At 44.9% G+C, this 26,745-nt stretch overlaps 1 protein-coding gene across 1 annotated transcript in view; it reads left to right on the top strand.

The window, feature by feature from the left end:
- The window catches only part of LOC104072796 (voltage-dependent L-type calcium channel subunit alpha-1C), a gene marked incomplete at its 3' end in the record, with an annotated part of 99,589 nt that extends 72,901 nt beyond the window's left edge, over positions 1 to 26,688 (top strand). The window contains exons 24-30 of the mRNA XM_009572371.1: positions 12,863 to 12,895; positions 15,882 to 16,010; positions 19,563 to 19,628; positions 22,813 to 22,904; positions 23,724 to 23,889; positions 24,784 to 24,911; positions 26,592 to 26,688. Of these exons, the coding sequence (XP_009570666.1) occupies positions 12,863 to 12,895; positions 15,882 to 16,010; positions 19,563 to 19,628; positions 22,813 to 22,904; positions 23,724 to 23,889; positions 24,784 to 24,911; positions 26,592 to 26,688 (711 nt within the window). The remainder of the gene's footprint in view (positions 1 to 12,862; positions 12,896 to 15,881; positions 16,011 to 19,562; positions 19,629 to 22,812; positions 22,905 to 23,723; positions 23,890 to 24,783; positions 24,912 to 26,591) is intronic.
- Positions 26,689 to 26,745: the final 57 nt, after the last annotated feature.

Below are 26,745 nucleotides of genomic sequence, written 5' to 3'. Positions count from 1 at the left end.
GCCTTCAACTCTTCCCCAAATTAGGCTTAGATCGATTTGAATTTCATTACCTCCCATGCTTAATCAACAATTCTAGTGCATGTTTTTCACCGTGTTGGTGAGAAAGTAGTATGGTAAGACTATCTGACCACTACCATGTTTGAACAGGGTTATTTTGGTTTTATTTATGTATATTTTTGTCATGAAGATGGGGCCTCTTTTTCTTCTCTTTTGGCTTAAAAATGTTGGTATTCTGAGTGCATTTCCAGAGCTTGTAATATGATTTGCCCATTCAAAGAGGTGATTTTGGTAACTGCACAACTTTTTCTGTAAGGAAGTCCACATGAAATATGGGCAAACAGAAAAAAATGTATGTATTTTTTGCAGAAAAGAGGATAGTAAATGCAAATTACTCTTTCCTCAGTTTACCTGAGTAGAGCTGTTACTGATGACTAGCAATATTAGCACCACAAGAAGAAAACATGTAGTTTCCATGGGGAAAACCACTTTGAAATACTCTCCATAGTACCCATTTTTGAGGAAATACCTCGATATTGTGATTTCCACAAAACTACTTGTGATACTTGGCTTCTGATATTATTCCGGGTGCATCGAATAATCAGAACATATTTTAATGCAAGGGAGATTTAAAAGCAGCATAAAAATAAATTTGCCATACTGGATAAATATAACCACACACATGCTAGTTAATTAAAATATGAGAAACTGAAGATAAAGAATTCAGGAGAACAAATTCTTAAAAGCTAATTGTAAAAGCAGTAAAAAGAAACTTAGATAGCCCTATAGATGTAAAACTTGATGCACAAACCTGCCTGGAGTCCTTCTGAGTGAAAATGTTTAGAGCTCTCTTTAAAACGGTGGGGCACAGGGTGTCATTGACTGCACTGAAGAGTGGATTGTGCTTTTAATTACTGCAGGCTTTTACATACCCAAAACCTCGTTGGGTTTTAAGGCTTTTAGGGAAGGAGTCCTGATTTCTTATTTGACTATAAATTACTCTTACAGTAGCAATAATAGCTAATAGTAGGAATACAAACTACCACAGGCCTTGTCCTGTGTTGGTTCGATGGTAAAACAAGTGTGTGGCAAGTTCATTTCAAAGAGCTCTTTAAAAAGCTAGGTCCAGATTTTCTGACCAGTATTTAACTGGTCATGTCATTTTTCTACCACATCACTTTAAAAAAAATGCTCCAATATTCTGGCATCAACATTTGTGATATAATACAGTTATATTTCATTCTCCTTTTAATGCCAATATGTTTTTCCGCAAAGCTAGTTAAAATGCTCAAAAGAAAAAATAATAAAAAACATTAGAACTACCCCAAGCTGATTCTATTTTCCATTGGCTTGCTAGCCAGGATAAATCATTCCTTTTGCCTAGCAAAAGTTTCTTTTAACTTTCCCTGAACTCTAGTAGAGATTGTATGTTTATATGAGTCCATAGAAAATCTCTGATTCCTTAGATCGTATCTTAATATATTAATGTTAATTAACAATAGCTCCCCAAGCACCGTAAGTTAGATGGTCAAAAAGGCGCTCAGGTGAGTTCAAATCCAGCTAGTTCTCTCATCTAAGGCAATTCCTTGAAGCAGCGAAAGATGTTTTCTGGCATTTAATTCTCCTTTTTCTAAGACCTACTTTGTTTAGAATGCCCAAGGAATTTTCCAGCGTCGCTGTTCTCCATATACAGATTGCAGTAATAAAGGCTGCACAATCCCCTGTATTTCACTCACTCCATTTTGCTATAAAAGCTTCTGTTCTCCATCCAAATTACAAGAGCTTTTAACATCGGTCCTCCAAGACCTCATTGTGTGCACCTTCTTACTATTATGCATATTTAGAGATCTGCTAACTGGTTCCAGATTGCACTGCCAGTTGCAATGAAGGTGACGGAAGAAGGGAAAACACACACAAGTATTTTACTTGTTTTCCTCTTTAACTTTCTCTTCTCCTCCATCTTCTTATCCTCAGCCACTTTCTCCAAATTTTGCTGAAATCTTGGATAGCAGAGATCATGTTTCCCATTCCTAGGAGCACTAGGAGTAGTTTTCAGCAAGGCAGTAATTAGTTTCCCTCTACCTACTGTATCAGTGATTTTTCCCATCTGTCTTCAGCCAAGACACCATCAGTCCAGGGGAAAGGCTGTTCCCCGTTGTGAAGGTTTTTGTGCCAGGCACTCGGCAGCTGTTCAGCATGGTGACAGGTACCATTTTGCAAACCCAAATGCACAGACTAACAGGAATTTTTGAGGTTCCCATTAAATAAAGACCTGATTGTGGGCTTTTTGCTGGTAGGCAAGAGAATCTGGCCTCCCAGCCAGATTTGTAATCAAAGGTAAACACATATAAACTAATTTTACCTTTTCTAATATAGTCAATATAGCACCCTCATTTAACTCCTGCCCTGCTCCCTCTACCCTTATATGAACCAGCCAGGCGAACATAAAGGTTTTCTTTTATTTCTCACTAGACAACTATTTTTAAAATGGCTGTGCTCTTACCTTCCCTCACCGGTCTGTTCTTTGTGGAGACTGTCTGGCACAACATGCCAACAAAATGACTTCTGCTTCATATAACTTCCCAGACATCTGCTAAATGGGACCCATTCCCAGCTGCATCCAGATGACCTAGCTGTAGAGACTGGATTGCTGCTTATGGTCAGCTGATTGATAGCCAAAAATGTGGCTCTGGCTCTAATTGCTAGTAAAATTGACAATGTTGCAGAGTAACGGGACATCCCAGCTGGTCACATCCTAGTCCTTCCCTCAAAATCCACTTTCAAACTCAGAGATACCAGTCAGCAGTGCTATCTGCTGAGCCTTGTCTGAGTGACTGGGAGAAAATCTGCTTCACCCAAGCCAGATCAAGTGACATGTATTCCTAAGCTGAACCGACATGAAGACAAAGATGCCTCAGTAGTAAAGAAACGCTTGTTAATAGAAAGGCACTAAAACAAACTGATATTTAGAGCTAGGGATTTTGAGGCTCAACTGTTTGCCCAGACTTGAACATAGTATATCACACACAGTGAGCATTACATATCATGCAAACTATCCCTACTGGTTTTTTAACCAAAGAGTTCATCAAATCAATAATCATTTATTCTTGGAAAGAGGTGTAGAACAAAAATCTGTTGCTTGGTAGGTTTGTAACAGCTATCTGCAGTCTCCATATGACCACCTCTAACGTGCTCTGATAATGCCTGTGATTGGCATTTCCAATCCCAGAATGGCTCTCAGGCTTTATAGTATCCCATATTAACATACAGAAATCCAGTATGACTCTGTAGGCTGTTTTCTTCTAGGAAACATTCTGCATCAACATTAAATAACTTTCTAATTTAAAAGGCAGTGAAAAGACACAGCCTGGGAATTAAATACTAACTGCTACAAATCTCAGATGAAATTGGTCCATAACACACTCTCTCTTTGGGCTGCTGGTATCTCTGGCTATCCTCCCTTGAACAGAGATTCATTACCCAAAAGTAACAGGGGCTGCCTGTTCACCTGTATCTACTGTCTTTTGCAATCCATAGTCCTGTTGCATTTGAACGAAGGCGGATTGGGTTTTCTCCTGTTTTCAATGGCATGTGCAGTTTCTTTCAGCACCTTCATCAAAGCATAAGATGGCTTATTCATCTTCACCCTGTCCCAGAGCCATTGGGCTTGCCAAAGGAAGGATCCTGGCAACACTGCATGCAGAGTCTTTGAACTGGTAGACTGCCTGCCTTCCTCCCTGGAAAAACCTGCTCATGCTCTAGGCTCCATCTGGCTCCATCAGTCCCCAGAAGAGTTATCATACTGAGGAGTGGGTATTTTGGTGCAGACCACAGGCCTGCTTCTGACCTTAACACCACCAAGCGTAATTCCCCATCAGTTACACAGGAGTTGCAAAGATGCTACTGAAGCTTCCGTCCAGATTCACGCGCTCCTGCCAACCACATCACAGTAAACTCTTCATACTGAGCTCCCAGCAAACCTCTTCACAGATGGAGCCCGACAAAGTCCAAAGGTCTCCAGCCTCCTTTCTGCCCTAGGCAGGTGAGGCTGCCCAGAGAAACCCCAGTAACACCAACACACAGAGGGCACCAAGTTTCAATCTGTTCTTCATTTTCTCTTCTTCCTTATCCTTTTCCCACACCATGGAATCCTATCAGCTAATGAATAAGTAATTAACAAATAGCTGTAGAAGTGCTCAAATGCTCAGTGCACTGAAGACAAGCACAGCCATGACAGAAGAAGGACATGCTTCTGGGATTTTGCTTAGTTCCTCAAATCATCAGTCCCCAGGGAAGATGAAGCCAATAGATGTTACTCACCCCCTCAGTACTAATGGAGCATTGCAAGGTGTTGGAGACAAGGAAAGCTCCTGCCTACCTATGGTTCAGGAAATTCATCTTAGAGAACTCTGCTGCCATTATCCTTTCCAAGACAGGTTGTGGGATGTACAAGAAATGGAAAAATCTATACCTTATACAGCACACAACACCATGTCTTTAAAGTAACCAAGACTGGTATGAATGCTTTGAACAGACTCTTCTTTTTCATTTCAAGATCATAATCAGTGGCATGGTCTTAGCAGGCCAAGCCATGTCAGAGACCATCTCTCTACTTGCAGCCCTCCAGAGCAGCTGTGCTTTCACAACACTGCTACAGTTAAGGTCAAGATGATGGATTTATTTGGATGTTTGGGATGGGAGAACCTGGATATGAAAAGAACTGTCATTCAGAATGAGTCAAAACTAGATACAGGCTGCACTCCTTTTGGAAAACCAGCCCCACAGATTTCCCTCCCTTCATCACTCCCAGACAACGAAAAAAAAAGAAAAGAGAATAATGACCAAAGTAAGAGAGAAGATAAATCTTCCTAAAGAGGTGGAGGGAAAAGGAGACTGCCCTTTTCAGTACCGTGATAAATAAACTGCTGGGTTTGGTGTTTAAAAGCCATATTAACTTTGCCACAGGAAAGGCAGTGAGGCATATTGGACTACTTAGGAACAGCAATGAGGAAACCATCAGCATGGATGGTAATAGAGCTGAGGAAAGCTGGAGACCTGGGAACTCTAAATTTTCACTTGCTTGCTCTCCATTTTGCTCTGTGATCTGGTCTGTTCCCAGGGTCATCCCTCTCAGTCTGGTCTGGGCTGGGACAGTCCGATTACCTCCTTTGGGAGCCCTTGCCCCATGGATCAAGAATTGGTCAAGTGAAAAGGCAAGTTGAACGAAAAAACTCCTCTCTGTCACATATGGCTTCTGGCAGAGGTGTTCAAACCAGCAAAACCTCTCCTCAGCTGATATTCAAACCAGAAAATCCTTAAAGTCACTCCACCTGTAAAACAAAAGTAGAAGGTCCTGCACACAAGTAGCCTTTCAACATTCATTTTCATGGCTCAGTTTACCTTCAGAGCCTTCCTACCCAGATGTTCTAGGGCTTTTTTTGGCTACCTGTCCCACAAAACACAAATAATAAAACACAGGTAAGCTGCACCTGCCTTTCTGAGTCAGACCAGTACTTGTACCTGAAGATGAGCACTACATCTCTGATAGTGTTTAATATCTGCTTGTTTCTCAGGAGCCCCCAGGCTTGATTACCATAAGACTTGAACTCATCATTTACCCAGAGCTAATGAGAAGGATTATTAAAACATCCTGAAAATTAAGAATAATTTGCATAGACCTACTTTACCAATTGTTCTGCTTTTCTGAAAGTCATGGGAAAAAATAGAGCTTTCAGCTGTGTAAAAAGTGACTCTTTCATTAACTGTCCAGTAATTGTCAATCTAGGGTAATCTGCATAACCAAATTAAAGCAATTGACTTTCCTTATATTTACCTTAAGCACTTGGAACCATAAGATTACTGTCTGACAATTTCATGGATCTATATATATGAAATTAATTAATAACCTATTCAAATTTGTATGATTTGCATATTTGAAGCTAATTAGAAAAGCAAGCTCTAGAATTTCAAAATCTTAGAATACATAGGAAATGAAGGGAAAAAACTGATAGCTGCAGGACTCATTTGCTTTAAAAGTTACCTTGAACTTACTAACTGTATTCAAAATAGGCTTTTGTTGCATACGGATATGCTAGTATTTCTCCCGAGATCTGAGGTCATGGGGAATCTATGTGAAGTACAAACGCATACATATTGCATTTGTATGAGCTAGCACTTTATGTCTGTTGACCCACATGAGTTAGTGCAGGCAGAAATGTAATGGCAAACTTCATTGCAGGTGTCACATTTCTCCTAATTCCCTTATTGCACCAAATAAAAATTTTAATTCCCTAGTGCAAGAGATTTCAGTCTCTTCTGCAGAGCTGTCTGAGGATTAGCATGTTACATTGCACTGGAACAACTCAGGGCTTTTTCCAGGGAAATCAGCAAGGTGTTCACCATTTGCCCCATTTGCATCATACACCTTTAGTCCCTCTTTTCCTATAAGATGGCACCCTTTTCTAATAGGTGCTAAAACCAAACCTCAATTTATTAAAATTATCCCAAAAAACTTTGGTGCTTCACCCACGTTAGAGTTATAGGAAGGCTTGATTTTTTGTTTCGCAAAAGCTCCTTGTAATTGTAACTTTTTTTACAGTTTTAAAATAGAATAAAAATTAAAAATTGCACCATTTTCAGTAAAAGATCATTCCAACAGAAATAATTGAGGAAAATCAAACATTTGCTTAACTAAAGTAAAAACAGTTTAGTCTAGAATTGCTTTTTTTCATAGTTATATAACATTTCTAATTGAAATGAAAACTCAAATTGAAATGTGTGAGGAGAAAATGTGAGATTCAATCTTACATTTCTTAAACGCTTTTTTCAAAATTGACATGTTTCTACAGAACATTTCACTTTCAGCATCAGCATTCTTCTAGTGGAAAATATTTTTGTAGAAAAAAAATAATTCTGGCTAGTTTTATTCAAAATATTCTCAGAAATTCTCAAAGAATTGCACACTTAATGGAAGAATGCAGTTTGAGTAGCTTGCCTGGCTTTTTTTTTTTCCTGCTAATAATTTGATTTCACCGTAAGGTTGTGGGAATTGAGAATAATGCCATCTGCAATCCAGTAGTATTCCCTGTGAGAGAAATAACAGATACATTTCTGCCTGGTCTTATAATAACTTCACAGACTTTGGTGGCAGGTAGATTATCTCTGGAGTTCTTGTGATTAAAACCACACACAGCAGTGGCAGACAGATGACTCTGGAGGGGGTTGTGGTAACTCCCCAGTGTAATGGCAGGCTATCACCTGCCAGCAGCCAGGTTCATTTGAAACCCTGACTTTTTCCAGCTCTCCACAAAGACTTGTGTTACTCAGACAGCCTCCTGAGGTCACTTCAGACTTTTGACACTACAAACGCCAGAAAAAGTCTAGTGGCTTTTCTTTTATCATGTCTCCATGGCACTGATAAATTCTAAATCTCTTTTTTTTCCTATGCCCTGGTAAAAACTTGTTCTTCTTGAAGCTCATGTCCTTGCAGATCCCATCTCAGCTTGTGTGTGACCCACATGTGTGAAAGAAAAATCTCCAGAACAGTAGTGCTGTTTCCTTGCAGTTGCCCTATTTGTGCCCTTTACATCCAGTCAAGATGAAAGTGGCCAAGCAGCTGAAACAGCCCTTCAGTTCTTTCTCACTCCCTGTAGCAACAAAATCAAATCACTGTTGCTTGTCAGGTATCCCTTAATGAGATTCCCCTCAAAATCTTATCTATGTTTGTACAATGAGTTCATTTCCCCAGAATGTCTTTTTCTGCCCTTCATTTTGTGTCCAAGAAGGTCACAGATGCAGTATGGCTAAAGTAAGCAGGACTCTTTGAGGACCTCTAGATACAAAGAACTTGAGCTAGAAAAGACCAATTTCCTAGAACTGCAAAGGAGCTACACAGCACTGCAGCCTCCTCAGGCGAACTCTACAGTGCGGTTTCTCAGAGGCATCCTTCCTGCAATGAGTAGAAAAAAAGCAAGAAGTGAACATCTATCACCCCCTTCCTCATGGGAGAAGGCTAACAGACCAATGGACAAGTTTCCAACAGATACGGCATCTTCATGGGTAACTTTTCATTCTCCAAATGTCAACAGCAATTAAGGAAACATCTTAGCAGACATCCATCACCAAAAACCAACAGCAAGTGGTCTCCTTAGAGCTTCATCCACAAGCCATATTTTCTTCAGTGGAGAAATGCCATTATAGATTGTTTGTCACAAAAGGCAACATAAGCATCTGACCATTTGTTTTCTTGAGAAATATTAATATACTCTGTCATACCATGGTGCCAAAGTCTCAACCACAGATTTCCTCTCATCTCTTCAAACCTAGGGCGACCAGCCAAAATTAGAAGGCTGCCATTGTACCACTGCATTGACTGAAACAACTCTGACTAACAAAGCAACAATAACACTGTGCATTTGGCTGCTTAAATGTTCCCCAGATCAAGCCAGGCCAAAGTTCTCCATAACATAAAGGCTGGATTCTGTCTTGCAAAAAGAGACTCCTCCCTACGAATGGAAGAAGTCTTGTTAGAAAGTAAAAAGACTATCAGCAAGGAAGTTTTACTCCTCAAAAATCAGGAAAAAATCAGTTTGGACTTCCTGGCAAAGACTGGATCCTCTGAACGAGCTGAACTCATCACCTTCACTGTGTCCTGTGGCGTAAAAAAGTTACTACCATCAACAGTGCTGGTAATGGGAATGCCGCCTGCCTGTACCGTCATCTCAGCGGCAGACAGGCTTCTACAACTACTGAAACATACTAACCCAGAAGTCAAGGAGCCTCCTTGGATATGTTGATTAAATATATGCTGTACAAACCTAATGGAGCTCCTCTTCAGGCATTTCTAGGTGCTGCTTCTCTGGATAGCCATTATAGTTGTCAGCAAATGAGCCAAAAACCCCAGGGGACTCAAACCTCTCAACATGGTCCTCCATCTCCAGTGTTCCACAGGGATGAGGTGGGATTGATATCTCTTCTCAGGATTTTTCTACTGAAACTTTCATTTGAATCTGTTTATTAACACACCTTATTGTTTCCTTCCAAACCTTTGTCTATCCAGAAGATATTCTAAACCATGGGTATTTCAAGGGGCTTTGATACTACTATGACGGTACAAAGTCTTTAGTTGTTTTGCTCATATTTTTGCTCCTGTCCTTACAGCTCTGAAAAGTCAAGTCATCCCTTCTCAGAAGTTCAGAATGGATTACATTACAGCATAAACATCGTATGATGTTGACTGTTACGTATTGCCCTTTGAACATTGAAACTGGTTCTCCTGGAGTGCAAATTTTATCCTCTCCTAGCTTCCAAAGCATTCATGCTACGAACAGGATTTGGAAACCCATAAACACAACTTATTAAAAACTATTTCCTTGACTTGATGGCAAGATCAGACACTAAGTTTGATATGTGAGTCAGTACGGAGGTTCAGGAGACACTGATGCTCCCTGTACCCATCTGGAGGTAGTATGTTCTTTGCAAATAGCCACCAGTAAGCCTCACTCCCACCTACCAGGTGGAGCACGATTAGCAGGAACCTGTGTTCTATCAGCTACCTTATTCACTGCTGTGGTCTCTGAGATTTTAAGTATCTCTCCATTGAATAAACCTGTCTTCTTTCCCAGAGACCTCCTTACCTGGGATCCTGAATTCATGATGGGCATAAGCTGTGCCTTTCACTTTTGTGCCTGTAGGGGCTTTAAGGACAGGGGCTTTAAGGGCTGCACACAGTTTAGCAGGAGCTCGAGCAATGTGTCTGTTTAAAATGTTGGTGCTCTGGTACACATTGAACATAGTTAAAATGAGATATATGCAGGCAACAATATTCTGGGGAGCTTTTCAGACATGCTTCAGGAATCCCTCAGTCTTTATCCTACTTGAATTTTTACTTTGGCTTCGAGAACTTGCTTTTCTGTTTCTTGACCTCTTCTGCTCCTTAGCATCTCTGTTACCTTTTTTAATATGGTGACATCAAGAGAAAAAAAAAAAAAAAAAAGAAATGGCCCAAGCAGTTTCATTGTACTCATACCCATTGAGTGTCTTTACACAGAGGCATCCTGCCTCAGGTATTTTCTCTTCCCACTCTTAGCCTTAGGTTCCCTTCTGCATCACTCTTATGCCCCTGGGCTTATTTGTGATTTATACTTCAGGTCCCTTTTCTCTATGATGGCAATTGCGCAGAGCATTATGTCTTGCTGTTATTGTTGTTGCCCTTTCTCGTTCAGTTATGTGCATGCTACTTGTGCCCCAAATGACAAAAGCAGGGTAGAATACTTGAAGTTCCTTTGCAGGTTAGACCACATGTAGGGGAAGAGATGACTGAAAGTAAAACAGTACAGCCAAAGCTGCCTTCTCTTAAGTGGTGTAGCTTCTCCAAAAGCTCCTTCAAAGACATTAAACAGATGAGGATTTGCTTTTGTACATTGTTCTGAGATTTGTAGAAATCCTGTTCACTTCAGACGGGCATTAGACACTGGCTTTAATTGAAGTACCTACACCACGTCTCCATCCCTGTGAACTGATGTGACTACTACGTTCGCAGGTGCCGGGTGCCTGTCCTTGTCCTAAAATTGGCACACCCACATCACTTGCAAAGTTGACGATTCTCAGAAAATCTAGCAATAGGTGTCTCGGCTTTATAGTTAGGAATGGCCACACTTGAAAGTCCCAGTAATGGGTTCTCAGATATCTGTGCTCAGGTCCATATGGTGACTTTTTGGCACAGGTGGAAAACGGTAGGATTTGGCTCCTCTCTGAAACATTTGTGGATATTAGAAAATGTTTTCAGCAACCTGCAGCTGGGGGTTGATTTCCCGCTCATATACTCATGCACAAAATACTGTATGCACAAGCATATCGGTAACCTCAGCCCACAGTGCTATAGTTTGTACAAATATCACCTGCCAGCGTTAACGGAAACTTTCCCATGCTGCTTCTGAGCCTTTACTGTAGGTAGTGATATAATTTGCTACATATTTGACCCCATCTTAAAACACAGGCCAGTTAGCTCAGGGAATAAGAGAGGAGGAAGTCAACCTCTACTTCACTTTCTTAGCAGTGCCAAAGGTACTCAGAACCTTTGGTTTCTAGTTTTTCAATGTGATGCCAGCTCCTCCGAGTTGAGCATCTCGTATCAACAGTGCCTTATATAGTCATATCCTTTTAGACAGATTTTTTTACTCTGTTACATTGCTATTTCTTTCTGATGAAATACTAACAATATCAAAATTGCAATTAAGGTATAATATTCCACAGTAACTTACAGGGCTTCTTCAGCCAGTCAGTCACAGATGCACCAACACTGTCAGCCAGGAAGGACGGAGAATCCTGAAAGGTGCTGAAAATTTTTGGGCTTCCTTCAGTTAGTTTGAAGGGGCTTTGTACCTTCTACCAGGAATGCAGCAACTAGCAGAAAAAGGGTCCTTCTATTGTTAGAAAAGATGATTTGCCAAACCAGAAAGAGGAAGGGGGATGGGACAGAGAAACTCTTTGCTGGAAAGGAGATGTTTGCCCAGCAACACAAAATCAAAATCTGTGCCTGGTCTGTAAGAAATGTCCCTATGGGCACCGCTCCTTTATTTGGTATTCAAGCCAACTTTTGCCTGTATGTGATCTGAAAATAAAACACAAGAGCAAACATGTGAAAGAGGAGGATAAAAGCAATGAAAGCTGACACTACCAAACCAATGAGTTAACACAAAAGACTATTATACGATTAGGTGTACCTCTGGTTTTTAATTGTTTTCATTTGCCTGTATCACCAAATAGGCAGTGCATCCAAACTACAGTTTTTATTTAGGTAATACAATGCCAGTTTGGTTACTGCAGTGTCCTTGGAGAGCAGAAGCACACTGCAGGAGTCCTTCATGGCACCAGAGGTGAATTCTGCCATTGGCAGAAGAAGAAATACATCAGTTTCAGCTTTGCTGATGTAGTCACAGGAAGTAATGACAGACAGGTTTGGCATATGGTAGAGGTTAGGCCTGAAGGATTATGTTACTATTGAACTGAAGGACTCCCAATAAAGCTGATTTTATTTAATTTTCAATTCTGCTTCTTACACCTAAGGGTATTTGCAGCCTTGGGCGTTTTTTAGAATTGCTCTCAGTATTGGAAATGGCCCCAGAAGTTAATCAAGGAATGTCAGGCAGAGTGTTTGCAGCAATTAGAGTCTTCCAGGCATGACCAGGGCTCGGCTCGGCTCAGCTTGGCCTCCAAGGACACATCCATTGGGTCTCTAGAGCTTTGCTGTGAGGTGGGTGAAGGTATAGCAAGTTAACCAGCTTTACCAACCCACTTTCCACAACTGGCAGCGGGTATTGTAGGGTTGCCAAGATTAGACTGTCCCAACCCATTGTCTTAGTAACAACAATGTTATCACCCAGAACTATGTGTAAGGGAATGGGGATATATAAATAGAAAGTGTTGCTTTAGCACTGGGATATTATGGGTTTACAAATCAGACTGATGCACCAGAAGCTGGCTGGTCCCTGTGCAGACATGGCCTGGATCTGGGTTGGGGAGCTAAATCAGTCCCTGTATTGAACTTGACAGTAGTGATACAAGAAACATTTTAACAATACCAGTACCTCCACTGCCTGGATGCCAGGATACCGGGTGCAATTCACAGGTGGTGGTAGTGGATACAGCTTACATCAAATTCAATGGGAGTTGTACCTACTTCTGCCATGGCCAGCTTTGATTCTGGGCATCCTAGGGAATAAGCCCAGCCTCTTGTGCATTTCTTCCAAACTCCTTTTTGCCCTCTTCTGCCATTTTGTTGCTCCTGTGTTAGCCAAGACCTAGTTTACTAGGGCTCTTGATTGGAGACTTATTACAGCTTATTTCTGTCTGCCTTTCTTTAAAGCCAGCTGAACATACCCAATGCTCTTCCTCTATGGTAAGACCGAAAATACATCACTCTTTCTAACACACTCCTTTATTCTCTTCCCTGTGATCACGAGTTCTCTCTCCAAGCCCAGCCTAGTTATTTGTGCATGAAGCTGCCATGTTGTGTATTGGTGTGAGTCTGGTGTTCACATGAGCTGTGAATATGCTGCACATGTGTATTTCTTGTGCATCCTGAGCTTTCCTTTGGTCAAGTTAACTGTCGTTCTGCCTTCTAATGACTCACCAAGAGAGAACTAGACCTGGTAGGATTTCTTGTTAGCAACAATGTCATTATCAATGTGACACTGAGTGAGTTTGCAATGTGACTTCATGTCCAAGCCTCCAGAGTAGAAAGGATCGGGACTCTGAAGTTCCTCTTCAATGAGGTGATTCACTGTAACATTTGAGTTCGTCCTTTGCACAAAAAAGAGTAAGTCGTGCAATGGTGCACACAGACTCTGCTGCCTTGGTGTACAAGGCAGTTCTGACACCACCCCAACAGAGTTGCAGTAACTCCAGTCTCTTGATTGCCACTTTGCAGAACCTCCCTCCTCCAGCAATGATATGCCTTCAAAAAGCTGGATGAAAGCCAGGAGAAAGCAAGCAAGGCTACTCAAGCATGGGCTAATCTGTAGCCACCTAGTCTCAAAATGACCGTAATCTCCCGAGGCATCACTGAGTGTTTTTGGCTAAATGGTTTGATGCCAGTAAGTTGCAGATTTGCGTCAGAGAGGAATTTGTTCTATTTTATCTGCTGCTTAGACTTTGCCTACTCCAGGACCCTAGGAGGACAGGGATAATATTCTGCCTACAGCAGCTGCCTCCTCTCAGCAAGAAAAAACGAGGGAATGCTAAAACCTCTCTCCAGATCCATGTCCCAACTTGCTGCCATCCAAAGGGCCAAGCTGACAAGAGCAGCAGCAGGTAGAACAAGAAAACACTTTTTTTTTGGTCACAGCCACAGCAGTACTGCTGTCCACACAACTTTTAAATTTGGACCTCAACTCTCTTTTAGCTGGAGTTTAGCTTCTTAGAAAAAGTGGAAGGGAGGCCATAGGACTTCAGTAGAATTGGGAGAGGTGTGTGACCTTATAGTTAGCCCTCTGGGACTGTAGTGCTGAGAGTATTGAATGCCATGATTTTTGATTTCTTGGAGGCCACATTCTCTCCTTCACCTCAGAGCAATTCCCTCTGATTCACTGAAGCCCCCAGCCTGTTGTCCAAGTCAGAAAATGAGAATGATGTGAGATGTAGGGAGGCTTTTCCTTGACATAGCCTGTTCCTCTAATCTTCTTCACCCGGTTACTGCATGGCAGCAAGCGTCAGCCTTTGCTGCAGACTGGAGGAAGCTACCCGAAATATCCACCAGTGATTCACTACAGATAGACAGGCAAACTGCAGCTGGGGTGCAATCCTGAACTATTGCACATAGCGCTGCGCCTTCTGTGCGAGAGGGGTTCACGCACGCTAGCAAGCAGCTATGGCCCCTGTGTGCCCCCACGGCTGCACAGCAGAAGCTGGGGCATGGACCCAGCCAGGGGCCGGCAGAGCTGAGTGCCAGCCTGCTCATCCTGGGTTGGAAACAGGAGCACGCACAGCGCACAGGTACATGTCCTCATCTGGACATTTAATCCCAGAAACGTACATCCAGGCGGTTCCCGTGCCTTGGGTTTTATCAGGAGCAGACAGGCAAGCAGCTGCTGGTTTTGCTGCCCGGTGACAGGAAATCCAAAGGGTCTGTTCTCTCTTGGTTTACACAGTGGTGAGTAGTTAACAGCGGGGGTGATCTGCACTGTTTCTTCCTCCTAAATGTTGCTCTTTTGGTGGTGTTCAGACTCAAACTGCAGTTTTTGCAGCCTGGGTGGGGACAGAGAGGGAGTTTCTGTGCACTTCTTTGCTCCACTGCAGGTCAAGTGGCAGGGTGACAGTGTTATCTCCCCCTGTGACAGGAGGTCACATTCCCACAGTGCTGCTAGTGGAAGCCACCAGCTCTGCAGGCTTCACACAGTATTTTAGGGGGTTAACGAACTGGGAAAACACAGCATTTTCTGTGCCTCGCCTCCCCTCGAGCTAGGCAGTGGGTCCTCCGCCGAGGCCCAGGTGAGTCTGCCACCGTGGCAGCGCTCGGGCGGACGTGGCCTTCACACGTATGAAGGCCGAGGAACGTCAGAGCTGGTTACAGGCCCAGGGGAAAATGCTTAGGGACAAAGCAGATGCTGTGAGAAAAAAACAGGCCAGAAGAAAGACTATTTTAAAATACTGCCATGAACAGTAGCAGTGAGGCCAAAATAAAATGTTTAAAAAAAAAAAACAAAAAAAAAGTCAGTGCGCAGACTGTGGGAAATACAAAGGGGTCATGAGAAATGCGAAAGGCCCAAACGCAGAGCAGGGGGAGCGAGCGACCACGGCCTGGCCCCCAGAAGCATGGCCACAGCAGCACAGGGACAGCGAGGCTGCCAGCAGTGCCAGTGACGCCAGCAGCTGGGCAGGGGACAGCGCACGCCGTGCCCCCGCGGGGTTTCGCACCCCGGAGCAGACCTGGGACCTGCTACTGTTTCCCAGCAGAGCAAGCGGCACATGGCTGATGCCTGACACCAGAACTGCTGGCTGAGGCGCTTGCTGGGGTAAAACATCCCAGACAGGTCAAAAGAGAAAGTATCTTCCTCCTCCAGTACAACGTCAAAGGAGAATTGCATCTTTCCAGTGTGAGGAGGAGATGTCACGGCGGGGTTTATAGCATAACATATCCCTAATCCCCAAAAGTCCAGGCAACCTGAGGGGAGAGGCTGATGGCCTCGAGAGCCCCCATAGAGCAGCCTCACCACCATGGGAGAGAGAGCAGGCTTGACCTGGGGCGCTGGGGCAGTGCAAGCCCAGGGAGCGGTACCAGGACAAGGAACAGTGCAGTGAGCTCTCGGCGTAGCGTCCTCTGTGGCCCAGGGCTCCTGTTCCTCCCGTGCTGTTGTAACTCCTGCCTCTGTGCCAATGGCTTCCAGAACGCAGAGGAAAACTCTCGCATCTCAATCACCTTCTTCCGACTCTTCCGCGTGATGCGTCTTGTGAAGCTGCTGAGCCGAGGGGAGGGCATCCGGACGCTCCTTTGGACCTTCATCAAGTCCTTCCAGGTATTCCTTCACTTATCTCTAAGTAAGACCTAACACTTTTTTTTTCCCCTTGGTGGCCCCTCGGAGAGGGGTTTCATCCGAGTGCGTGAGCTGTGCGCACCAGTGAGAAATGCACAAATGAGACTCAAGTAAATGGGGCTCACAAGGGAAGACTGCCTGGGTATGAGTTTCATCTTTAAAGCATGAGTAATTGCTTGAAACCTTCATAAGCAGCCTGGATAGTTCAACTCAACTACTACCTGTCTGTAACCCTTCAATCTCCTCTTTTTTTTTTTTTTTCTATTTTAGCTGTATTTTATATTGCTTTAAGCGAAATACACAGCTATGGGGAAGGCCTGGGTCTCAATTAAGTTTCCCTTAAGCCTTGTTTTGAGGGTTTCCAGTGAGTATTAGAGGTGTGTGGCCCCCATGCTTTCATCCAGGAAGAATTTCACCTTTTTGGCCTCACACCTTTGGCCCTGGAAACGATGCCAAGTTATTAAACTGCTGCTGCTTTTGCCCTGGAGGCAGGTTGCATTTCAGTGGTAGGTAAAGTACCAGAGTAGATAGGGGAAGCTGAAGAAGACCAGACTGGGTAAGAATCATCACCTCTGGGGGAAAACAAACACCAAAAGATAGCTATTTGCTAGAAAAACTGCTTCCAAACCAGCCCCTAACCTAGCCATGTATAGAAAAATAGTAGTTAGAGATGAAGCATAGCATATTCCTGCATTTTACAAGTACTTGACCTGGATTTACTGGGCCAGAACAACCTGGACGTTAGCTGGGGTAGGTCCGGAGGAAGTGTCAGGGAAAGACAGCACAGGAATACAAATGGTGGTCTAAACATGAGAAAAGATGCAGGACACACCACTGGACAAAAGCATGAAAGAGTAACTTGTGCAACACACAAGTCTTGAAACAGCAACCATATATCCCTCAGACTGAGGTTTTAAATGGTCGATAGCATTTGTATTGGCTCAAATGGGAAAGGAGCTGATCCACGCTTTAAAACTTAAACCTCACCAGCTACAACACAAGCTGGGACCAAAGCCTACAGTGCTGTGGATCACCACGATTTCTGTCTCTGTCAGCAGAAATAGCACATGTGTACACCAGGGATCAATCTAGACCTCTTTCAGTGCAGCTCTCAGGTGGTCTCGGTAGCCAGACCACCAGGCTCATGCAAAGGACTCTCATTTTGCACACTCCTTGACTGCCAGAGGATCTAACATTACATAGCAGTTTTCCGACACATCCGTACCACAGGCAACTTTTTCCATTGCTTACACGGTTGCTAACTTCCAGGTTGTTATTTGAGCGGCTCCAGTGGGAACCATTTTGTCTGCATGCATAGGAATGAGATTCCCTTGGCACAGCTCAGCCATCCCTGATGCAGGGGACAGAGTCACACTTTCCAGTTTCTGCTTCTCCTCCCCTTGCCCCTGTGCCCCTCTAGCCTCTTTAGCAATAGCTCACTCTTATCCTGAGCTCAGCTTGTCACGGCTCTTGGCTGGAGAGGATGAGATGGATGGGAAAGGGAGTGCCTGGTACTTCCCTCCAGTGACCTTCAGACCTCTTTGATTGGAGAGTCACTTTTAGGCAGGGTTGTAGGATGATGGGAGAAAGTATCAAGGGAGGTATCTTCCACAGCAGGGGGAAAAAAAAAAAAAGCACTGCAAGCAAGTGCCTTTTCCCTTGAAAGCCTTTAGCCATTTATAACATGGTATTCTCTGCTCAGAGCTCCTCCTCTTGCAACTACTGAGAGGCTCCTTTGGTAGCTAAGAATAGTCACTGTGCAGAGCTCTTCACTTAGCCACTCCCACTGTCAAAATCTGGGGTCCCTGCAGACTTTGTCTGGCACGGGCTTTTCTCCATGTCCCCACATGCTTCCAGGAAGTGTCTCTGCTCACACAGGGCAGCCTAATAAGCAACGAACTCGTGCTGGAGTTCAGAGCCCATTGTAACTACCATGTGCCCTGTGCATGGCGCACAGTGCTTACATACAAGTTGGGGCACCGGTCAGAGGAGCGTGTGGTGGGAAAGTGCTCAGCGGGGTTTCCGCCTGCAGAGACAGCAACAGAGCCCAGGCTGGCGCGTGGGAGGAGGAGGAAGTGAGAGGGGTGCTGAGGGCAAGGCAAGGCCGTGGGAATCACAAGGACAAAGTGGTAAAGCCAGGGAAGGATGGACATGGAGGAGGACAGAGCCAGAAGAGTGGAACATGGGAGGTGGGGAGCTGAAGGAGCCGTGGGGAATAAGGGGCAGAGATGAGTAGGAAAGTGCATCAGCAGAGAGGAGTGGGCTGAGCGGAAGAACACGGAAAGAAAGAGGAGGGCCAGACGGCCAGGAGAGAAGACACTTTTCCCATCCCCATTTGAAAGATAGAAGAACTGGTAAGGTTATGCACCTCAGGTCCTGTCTGGACACCATCCCAGGAGCTATTCTTAGGTCTTGTGTGTATCCCAACCACAACATCACAAAATGTCTGGAGCCCAATTCTGAGCTGGTGTATCTCCACTGACATTGTGGGGTAACCATACAGATTTGTCTGACCCCATAAAACACAGAGGAATCTGCCCCTGAGCCTCAAGACAATGATTACATACATTGTTTAAAGGTTTGAATTTTTGCCATTTTAATATTCAGATCTCTCTGAGAATTTAGGCATAAACTTAAAATGTGTAAATAATCATATATTTAAAAAAATAATAATGTGGTAGGCTTTTTGTACTCTGTGAAATGGGGTGTTCAAAATCCAGATCAGGGACTGTACTCACATTTTCAGGATGAATGTGTCTGCCCATTGCCTCTGAAGTAAGGTCTAGAAATCTCTGGCCTGAACTCTATATATTTCAAAAGCAACAGAGTAGAAAATTCCTCCTCAAAAGCCTGAGCCTGTGAGGTCCCGAGCTGTGCCCTTGATTCCCGCTAGTGGCAGAGGAGAGCGACAGCACTCAACACTGCTGATTGCACTGGCCTCTTCCTCAGGAGGCAGCTCTGCATATCAGGGCTCTGCATTTCCTCTTCAGCAGCTGGTCACAGACACGTAGTGCATTGCAGACACTATCACAGACACCTAACACAACACAGAACAAAGCTGCTTTAAGTACTTAGGATGGTACCAGCCATTGCAGCAGAAGCCTTGAATTTGGATCTCGGCAGCCGTTGCGTTTTTGATTTCACCAGGCTGGATTCAGAAAAAATCACATTGCCATTAGTGCCAGAATAATACTGGTTATGAGAGTTTTCTCCTCTTGGTAAGCAGCTGTAGACACTGTTTTTGCCCTCACTTTCCTCACTCCGTCAAGGGCAGGGCTGACTTGAAGGCAGCAGAGCTACACCATCACGAGTGGGAGCAGAGTCAGAGCCTGCCTGAGCTGGGTGGCAGCAGGGTGGTGGCGGGGAGGACAAGCAAATGTGGGCCTGTAGAGGCATCTAGTGGCCACCTGGTCAAATTACAGACTCCACGTTTGGGGCCAGCCTCTGCCCAGTTCCCCAAAGCCAGGAGCATGAACCAGGCTCCAGTGTGCCGAGCTCGATGGCGACACAGTGCTCTTTTTTTTTCATTTCTAGGCTCTCCCCTATGTGGCTCTTTTAATAGTGATGTTGTTCTTCATCTACGCCGTGATCGGGATGCAGGTAGGTGATGCTAAAGAGCTCAACTGTGTCTGTCTTCTCCTGTTAGAGTTTTGGGAACTGACTTATAAAGTAACTAGATCAATGTGTGGTTGTAGGGACTTACAAGAATGTTTTCGCCCAGTAAGGTAAGACGGCAGCTAACCTTGTTTGGAGAACATTGTCTGCCTATTCACTTCCAACAGGAGCACAATGCACTCCAGAAAAAAACAAAACCCAACCCATTTAATGGCAGAATGCAATATGCAAACAGTAAAAGGGCCATGCCTGCCCTCCACAGTCTCAAAGGAATACCCAGTGGTGGTGGCAAAGGAGATTTACTGCCTCGCTCATTGGTTCAAAATAGTTGTTTTAGTGGGCTTATGGCCGTTCTACACTGAACAAACCCAATTTTTCTCTCGCATCACTTTCACACTGGCATAACTTCCACTGAGTTGTAAAGAGCAGCTTTTGATTTACACCCGTGAAGGTAAGCACGGGATCAGACCCCATGTACCAATGTGTCTGTGTCAGTTCTTCAGGAAGCTGCATCAATACAATATCCTATTCAGTTTGCAAAATGAACTTGGAACTGGCCTGAGCATTCATCTGTGCAAGAAACTGATGTTGCATACAGACCATTGAAGAAAGCATGTGATATAGGCACAGTCTGTGACAGTCCCAGCCTCATCTGTTGTGCTGCTTTTCAAACTAAGCTTCACTTTCCATTTTGGTGTTATTCAAAGATCTCAGACAAGTCAGCCGTCTGGGACCAGAGACCGAAGTATAGAAAGGCATGGCATAATTGCTTCCAGAGGTCCTCAAACATGACAGGCTTCTTGGTTTCACAATGCCGACAGAATTTGTAACAAAATTAATCTGACCTCTGTGACCTTGTTTTAATTTGTTTCCTGTTATTATAACCACATCTTTTCACAGAGTCCACCTACCCTCCCCCAGTTTGAAAAATAAAACTGATCTTTTCTTGAATTATCATAGGTTATCTCAATTGCCCCCAGTAACTACAGCTGTCGGTCTACTAGGCTCATACTGTAAATTTGCCAGTTTTGCCTTTAATACCTAACTAGCTCAAATGGCCAAGATCTTGCAGGATTACCTGTGCTATACAGAAAATCACTTGAGAGTATTACACTAATGTTACGTAGCTACACAAAGCATTAAAAATGGCTTCCAAGCACCCACGCAGATGGGGTCTACAATGATCAGGGCACTGCCAGGGCTAGATATTTTATTCTGTAATTCTATTCCCTTTTCTGTCAGCTAGTTCTAAGTTGGCTATTTAATCCTTGGCTTACATTCAAGCCTCTGTTTTAATCATCTCAGCAGCCTGAAGATCATACGTCTGTCTTTCACATTGATCTAGATTACTAGATTGCTTCCTGCCCTCCTGTCTTCCAATAAGAAAACCAACTTTTCTCATCTTCCCTCTTTGCTTAGAGCCCACAGACCTGTTATCATCACTTTTTGTCCAGATGGCATCTCAGACATTTTGTGTGCTGCTCTCTTGAACTTGCTGACACATAGAATTCCCTCACACATAGGAACACATAGGAAGGAAAATCCTTCCTCACTCCATTAAGCAGCTACCTTGACAGACTAGATGTACCAGATCTGATGAAAATATAAGAATTTCCCACATAAAGGAGACCTACCACTTTATCTTGGCTACTGCCCTGACTTGGAGCGTAACAACATTCAAGCCTTGCTACCTAACGTGCCCAAGTGGAAAAATCCAAATTGATGCTGATGGATGAAGCCAATCATATCATGGCCCAGGAGGCACAAACTGGAGAGGCCATGTGAGAGGAACCTCTTCCTGCAGCTCCTCCTCGGTGCCTAATGCAAAGCACCCGTAGTAGCTGCTGCAGGTGCATTGTGTGTGAGGGAAGCCACAGGGTCAAGAGGAAGATCAGACTTCCAGCATGGGAAGTTCCCTTGCCTACGCTTGCCTGAAATGAAAAATATGGGCTGCCTCAGTTCAAACAGCTCCTGAACATTTAATCTGTCCTCCTGCTCCTCCTCAGTGCAGCTGGGGCTGTCACTGCTACCCGCGGCGTGGGGGCGGTCGGGGCTGGGGAAGGCCCACACATCCATGAGGAACCCCTGCAGAAAGCCTGCCACATACAGACCCTCCCTCCCGTCTGGCATGGCCTCCCCACCATTGTCCCTGCGCTTCTCTCCACATTGTTGTATCTTTTGGGGTGTTAATTATCGGTGACATTTGCTTGAAAAGAAGCTTCATGTTCTCTCAGAGCTGCTCTGTTCCTGCTGCTCATTTTGGCTACGAGATTACAGCTCTCAGTCCTTGAGATCTCTGTCACGTTGCCATCGATGGGGAATAAATAGTCCTGACTGACTATGCTGTGCAGAGACCTTTCTGCCAGGCAAGGTTTGTTAAGCTCTCAGTCCTGGTGCCCAAAAGTACCAAAGCTATATAAAAGACCTTTTCAAAGAAGCCTGAAACTCTCCTGCACTCACATCCAAGGGCAGGCCCCTAAAAAGGTTTGCTGATGGTTGCAGGCTTTGTGCTGTGGCTGGATGAACTAGTTGGTGCAGCGACGGTTGGTTGGGCATGGAAGGAAGCTGTAAGCCATCTTTGTCTGGGAAAACCTAGTCATCATCTTCACACTGCTGCATTCGGGGGGGGGGGGAGCTGAAAACACCTGCTGGTGACAAGTGTGGCTACTAGAAGGTCAAGCATTTGGACAATCTCCAGATCCAAGGCAACGTACTTTACATTGTTTTGGGAAGATTCAAGGCACCCCACAGAGCTGGAAGCTCAAGGCTTTGCAGCTGCTGGTCTTTTGCTATCATTTCCTCCTGGTGAAGACAGATAAGCAATGAAGGAAGGAGCCTTTTCTTCTGTGTTACTGATTTCTTTCAGCTGGACCCCCTTCCCATACGAGTGCTTGTTAAAATAGGGCCCCATATCATGTATTCACAGTGTATGAAATAAGGAAGGATGTCTTGTTTTAACAAAAGATGCCTCTTGTTACAAAATAACTGCTTTTCTGGTGATAAAGCAAAAGCAAGAGAAGCAACAGCAAATATGAAAGACCTGTGGAAAAAAATTTTTAAGAGCAGAGTCTGTTAAGTATCAGAGTCAGGGTGAGGCCAAGAGCTACAGGTGACAAGAGGTTTGGGGATTTTGCAAGGCTAACCTGAAAAGACCTCTGCTCTCTGCCAGGTGTTTGGTAAAATTGCGCTGAACGATACCACAGAAATCAACCGCAACAACAACTTCCAGACCTTCCCCCAGGCAGTGCTGCTGCTTTTCAGGTAGGTGTCTGACAGCTCTGGATTGTGTCAGTCTGGGAGCACGATTCCTCTGCTCTTGGGCACAGCTTATCTCCTTCTACCATGTCATGCTCACGAGGTGAGTAGAAACATGTTGTCCCTTGGCGGGGGAGCCTAGGAGTTAACGTCAGATGAAAACGACCAGTCCATTTAAGCCTTGCACCCTGCCTGCTGACACTGGCCCACACTCCGTGCTGGGGAGGGAGGCAAGTCCTCCTACTCAGAAGGAAGGTAGCCAGTTTTCAGGGCTCTCAAGCATTGATATGCATCACAAGCTCCTCCTTTCGTTCCAATCGAGCCAGTATGACTTCCAGCTTACTTTAGCAGGGAAAGGGACATGGACGCCCACTTGTGCTTTGGCATGCCATGCCCAGCTCAGCTTAGCACATCATCCTGCTCCAGCTGTGGCCAGGTGTGCCGGGGCCAGGGAGGAGTGCTGAAGGGGTGGGGAGTTGGCACAAATTCAACACACGCTCCTCATTTTCAAGGACTTTTTTCATGCAATCCATAGCCATGTCACACTCGTCTTGATGACTGAGGCAGGTTGGAGCATGACAGCCCCCTGCCCAGACTAGGCAAAGCCAGTCAGGAACAACACGCTAATGATGGCAACAAAGCCAAAAAGAGGAGCAGGGTATGCCAGTGTATGTCAAACCTGGCCATCGGTCTAACTTACTCTTAATTGACCTCAGTGGCAAAATTCCCAGTAATGTTCATGGGAGCAGACACAGGTTGCTAATGTGCCAGTCTCTCTCACATCGAAGGTCACTGCTGTCTTCCCTTGTCCTTTGCCATGCCTAGGTGTGCCACCGGTGAGGCCTGGCAGGAAATCATGCTGGCATGTCTCCCAGACAAGAAGTGTGACCCAGAGTCGGAGCCGGCCAACTCCACTGAAGCCGATCACTCCTGTGGCAGCAGCTTTGCCGTCTTCTATTTCATCAGCTTCTACATGCTCTGTGCCTTCCTGGTGAGTCCGCCCCAGCAACCAAAACCTGCCCTCTGTCAGACTGAGCCCCTGCCTCCCCAGGTATCAGCACTGCACAGCAGAAGAATGATCTCAAAGAGGGGAAATCTCCCCATGGGGTCTTTCCCAGCAGCACCCTTTCAGTGACAACACCCCCTCGGTCATTGCCATTCCTGCCTCCCTCCAGCTCTGGGGGATGCTCTGCTTCCAGTCCCAATCCTTTGTGCACAGCAAAGGAGCGCTCTTCCCCCCTCCCTCTCAATGAGAAAACCAAATTAGCGTGTTGTGGGCTGTGCTGAGGCTAGCAACGCCTCAGCCACACTTCCCACCTTCCCTCCTACCTTCCTTCTGGCTGCTGAGCAGGTTTTTCCTCCCCTGCCAGCAGCAATGACTGTGAGAATACACATATCCCACTTGCATCTGCTCTGTGTTGGCAATGCGGCATTGCTCAGGGCGACAGCACATGCTCTGCAGCTGGCATCAGTGCGCAAAACTCTCCCAGTGAACAGCAGCAACATTTTAAAAGTTTTGGTTTTGGGCCAGAAGAAAGGACTTTTATCTCAGCCCCACTGCCTGTAGAGGATAAATCCCAGATTCTCCCACCACTCCCCCGTTCTGCTGGGCAAAGACACAGGTAAATAAAAAGCCATCACAGCGTGTCTAAGCATTCAGCAAACTTGGGCCTCATCCATTCAGCAGGGAAGAGAAAAACGTGACCCAGCTGAGAATATCCTGCCTCTGGGATCTTCCCATTTAAACTGGGGGGCTGGCATGGGGGAACCCACCCCCAATGACTTTCTAGTTTTATGAGTCCAAATCCAGACCTTAAATGGAGAACCCAGTAAAGTCTACTGTTTCCTGCCTCATCCATCAAGTCATCTCTGTCCTTGTTTGCAGATCATCAATCTTTTTGTAGCTGTTATAATGGATAACTTTGATTACCTGACACGGGACTGGTCCATTTTAGGACCACACCACCTGGATGAGTTTAAAAGGATCTGGGCAGAGTATGACCCTGAAGCCAAGTAAGTAACCCAGCCTCGATATTAGAGCTCCTCGGGAGAACAGGCCCATTATTTTCTGTTCTCCAGACCCAGTGCAGTAAGTGCCATGTTCCTCCTGCAGGAACACTTTTTTCCTGCAAAAATCCTAAATTAGATACCTCCACAAGGTATTGCTGGTGAATCCATAAGCCAGCAGTGCAAGGATACACACAAAAATCTCAGCATATAGGCTGCACTGTTACCTGGTAGGACATTGCTTCACTTTCAGTCGGGGGGAGATGTAGACTGTTTAGGGAGGGGCAGCAGGAGGTTGAGCGAAGGAGGTTAGAGGCTTGGTTTATTGTTGCATGTGTTTGGGATATTGAGCTGTAACTCTTCTATTTGACCTTCTACTCACAGTAGAGCTGCTGTGCTCAAATCTTCATTTTGTCATATGTCATATAGGCCCATCACAACCTGTACCTTCACATGGCTGCATTATGTTGTCTGCAGGGTTATTCACATCAGCAGACTTGCAGGGATTTAAAGTTACACAAGAACAACTCACACGAGGCTTTAACTGACATTCAGTATTATATGCTCTGTGGGACACATGCTTAGGTTTAAAGTGCATTTAGATCCCTGCGGCATTACAGTACAGTTGACAATTGTAATTGCAAAGCCCCCTTCATAAAGCAAAAACTGTGGAAAGAGATCTTGGCGTAAACTAAAAGCAGATCTCTTTAGAAGACAGTGTCAAGATTAATTTGGGCTCAGGTTCTGCAATATGTGAGGCCATGTCATATTATCAGAGTGATACATGAATTGAAACCCTTCTTCCCAGAGAAGAAGGTCTCTTTGGTGACTGCGCAGAGAGACTTTTAATATGGATAGGGGATAAACACAGAATTCTAATAAATATACTGATTGTTAACCAAAGAGATGCTACTATTTGTGCTTGTTTGAAGGCAAAACTGCAGTGGCTGAAGCCATATAATAGATAGCCACCCAGTCCGGATGACATCCTGTTTCTTCCCATCTATAAATGGGAAGCTCTTTTTTTCCTCTTTCCCATCCATGTCCCATGCTTGAAGCCCCACCTCTGGCTCTGGTAGCATTCCTCCCTCCACAAGAGAATTCTTCTTTTGAGATGCCAGTTACAGAACTTAAAAGAAACCCAACTGCTGCTGTGGAGGAAATTCAGCACTTTCTTTTGCGCTGGCTCCAGTGACAGCCCAAAGCACAAACAAGTATCAAAAGACAGTGGCTTGGGGCTATTTATATGGGAGGTAAAGCGCCAGGAAAAAAGAGACCCTTTGCACCTCTGTGCCTGCTATAGACCTAAGACCGACAGGTAAACAAGCAGCCGTAGATTTTGAGCAGATCAGGGGTGGGGGGACAACCCCAAATTGTCCATTCATGCACTGAGGAACTGCAGCCTTCAAAACACTGAAGTCAATTCTTGCAAGTAGTGACTCGTGTATGATGGACAGCTGGGTTTTCTGTACTAGCAGGAGTTATATGAGTGCTGGGCAAATCCTGAGGAATCACCGAATGCAAGAGGCCTGAAATAATACCTTCAGCTATGCCCAGGCTACAGGGAGCGGCAGCGCGGGGCTGGGAAGATCTCAGTGATACTTCTAGCTGCACCCGCACTCTGCAGGCAGATCAGCAGGTCGCCTCGTGGTAAGGATGCGACCCTCACCGTGCTTTCTCCTTTAGGGGACGGATCAAACACTTGGACGTGGTGACATTGCTCCGGCGGATTCAGCCCCCGCTGGGCTTCGGGAAGCTCTGCCCTCACCGGGTGGCTTGCAAAGTAAGGCACGCTGCGCTCGGGGAAGGCTGGGAATCACAAGCAGCTAAATACCCCGCC

Source organism: Fulmarus glacialis, unplaced genomic scaffold, assembly GCF_000690835.1.
Source record: "Fulmarus glacialis isolate BGI_N327 unplaced genomic scaffold, ASM69083v1 scaffold3232, whole genome shotgun sequence".
Classification (NCBI taxonomy): Eukaryota; Metazoa; Chordata; class Aves; order Procellariiformes; family Procellariidae; genus Fulmarus; species Fulmarus glacialis.
This window is presented reverse-complemented; position numbering and strand designations above follow the sequence as displayed.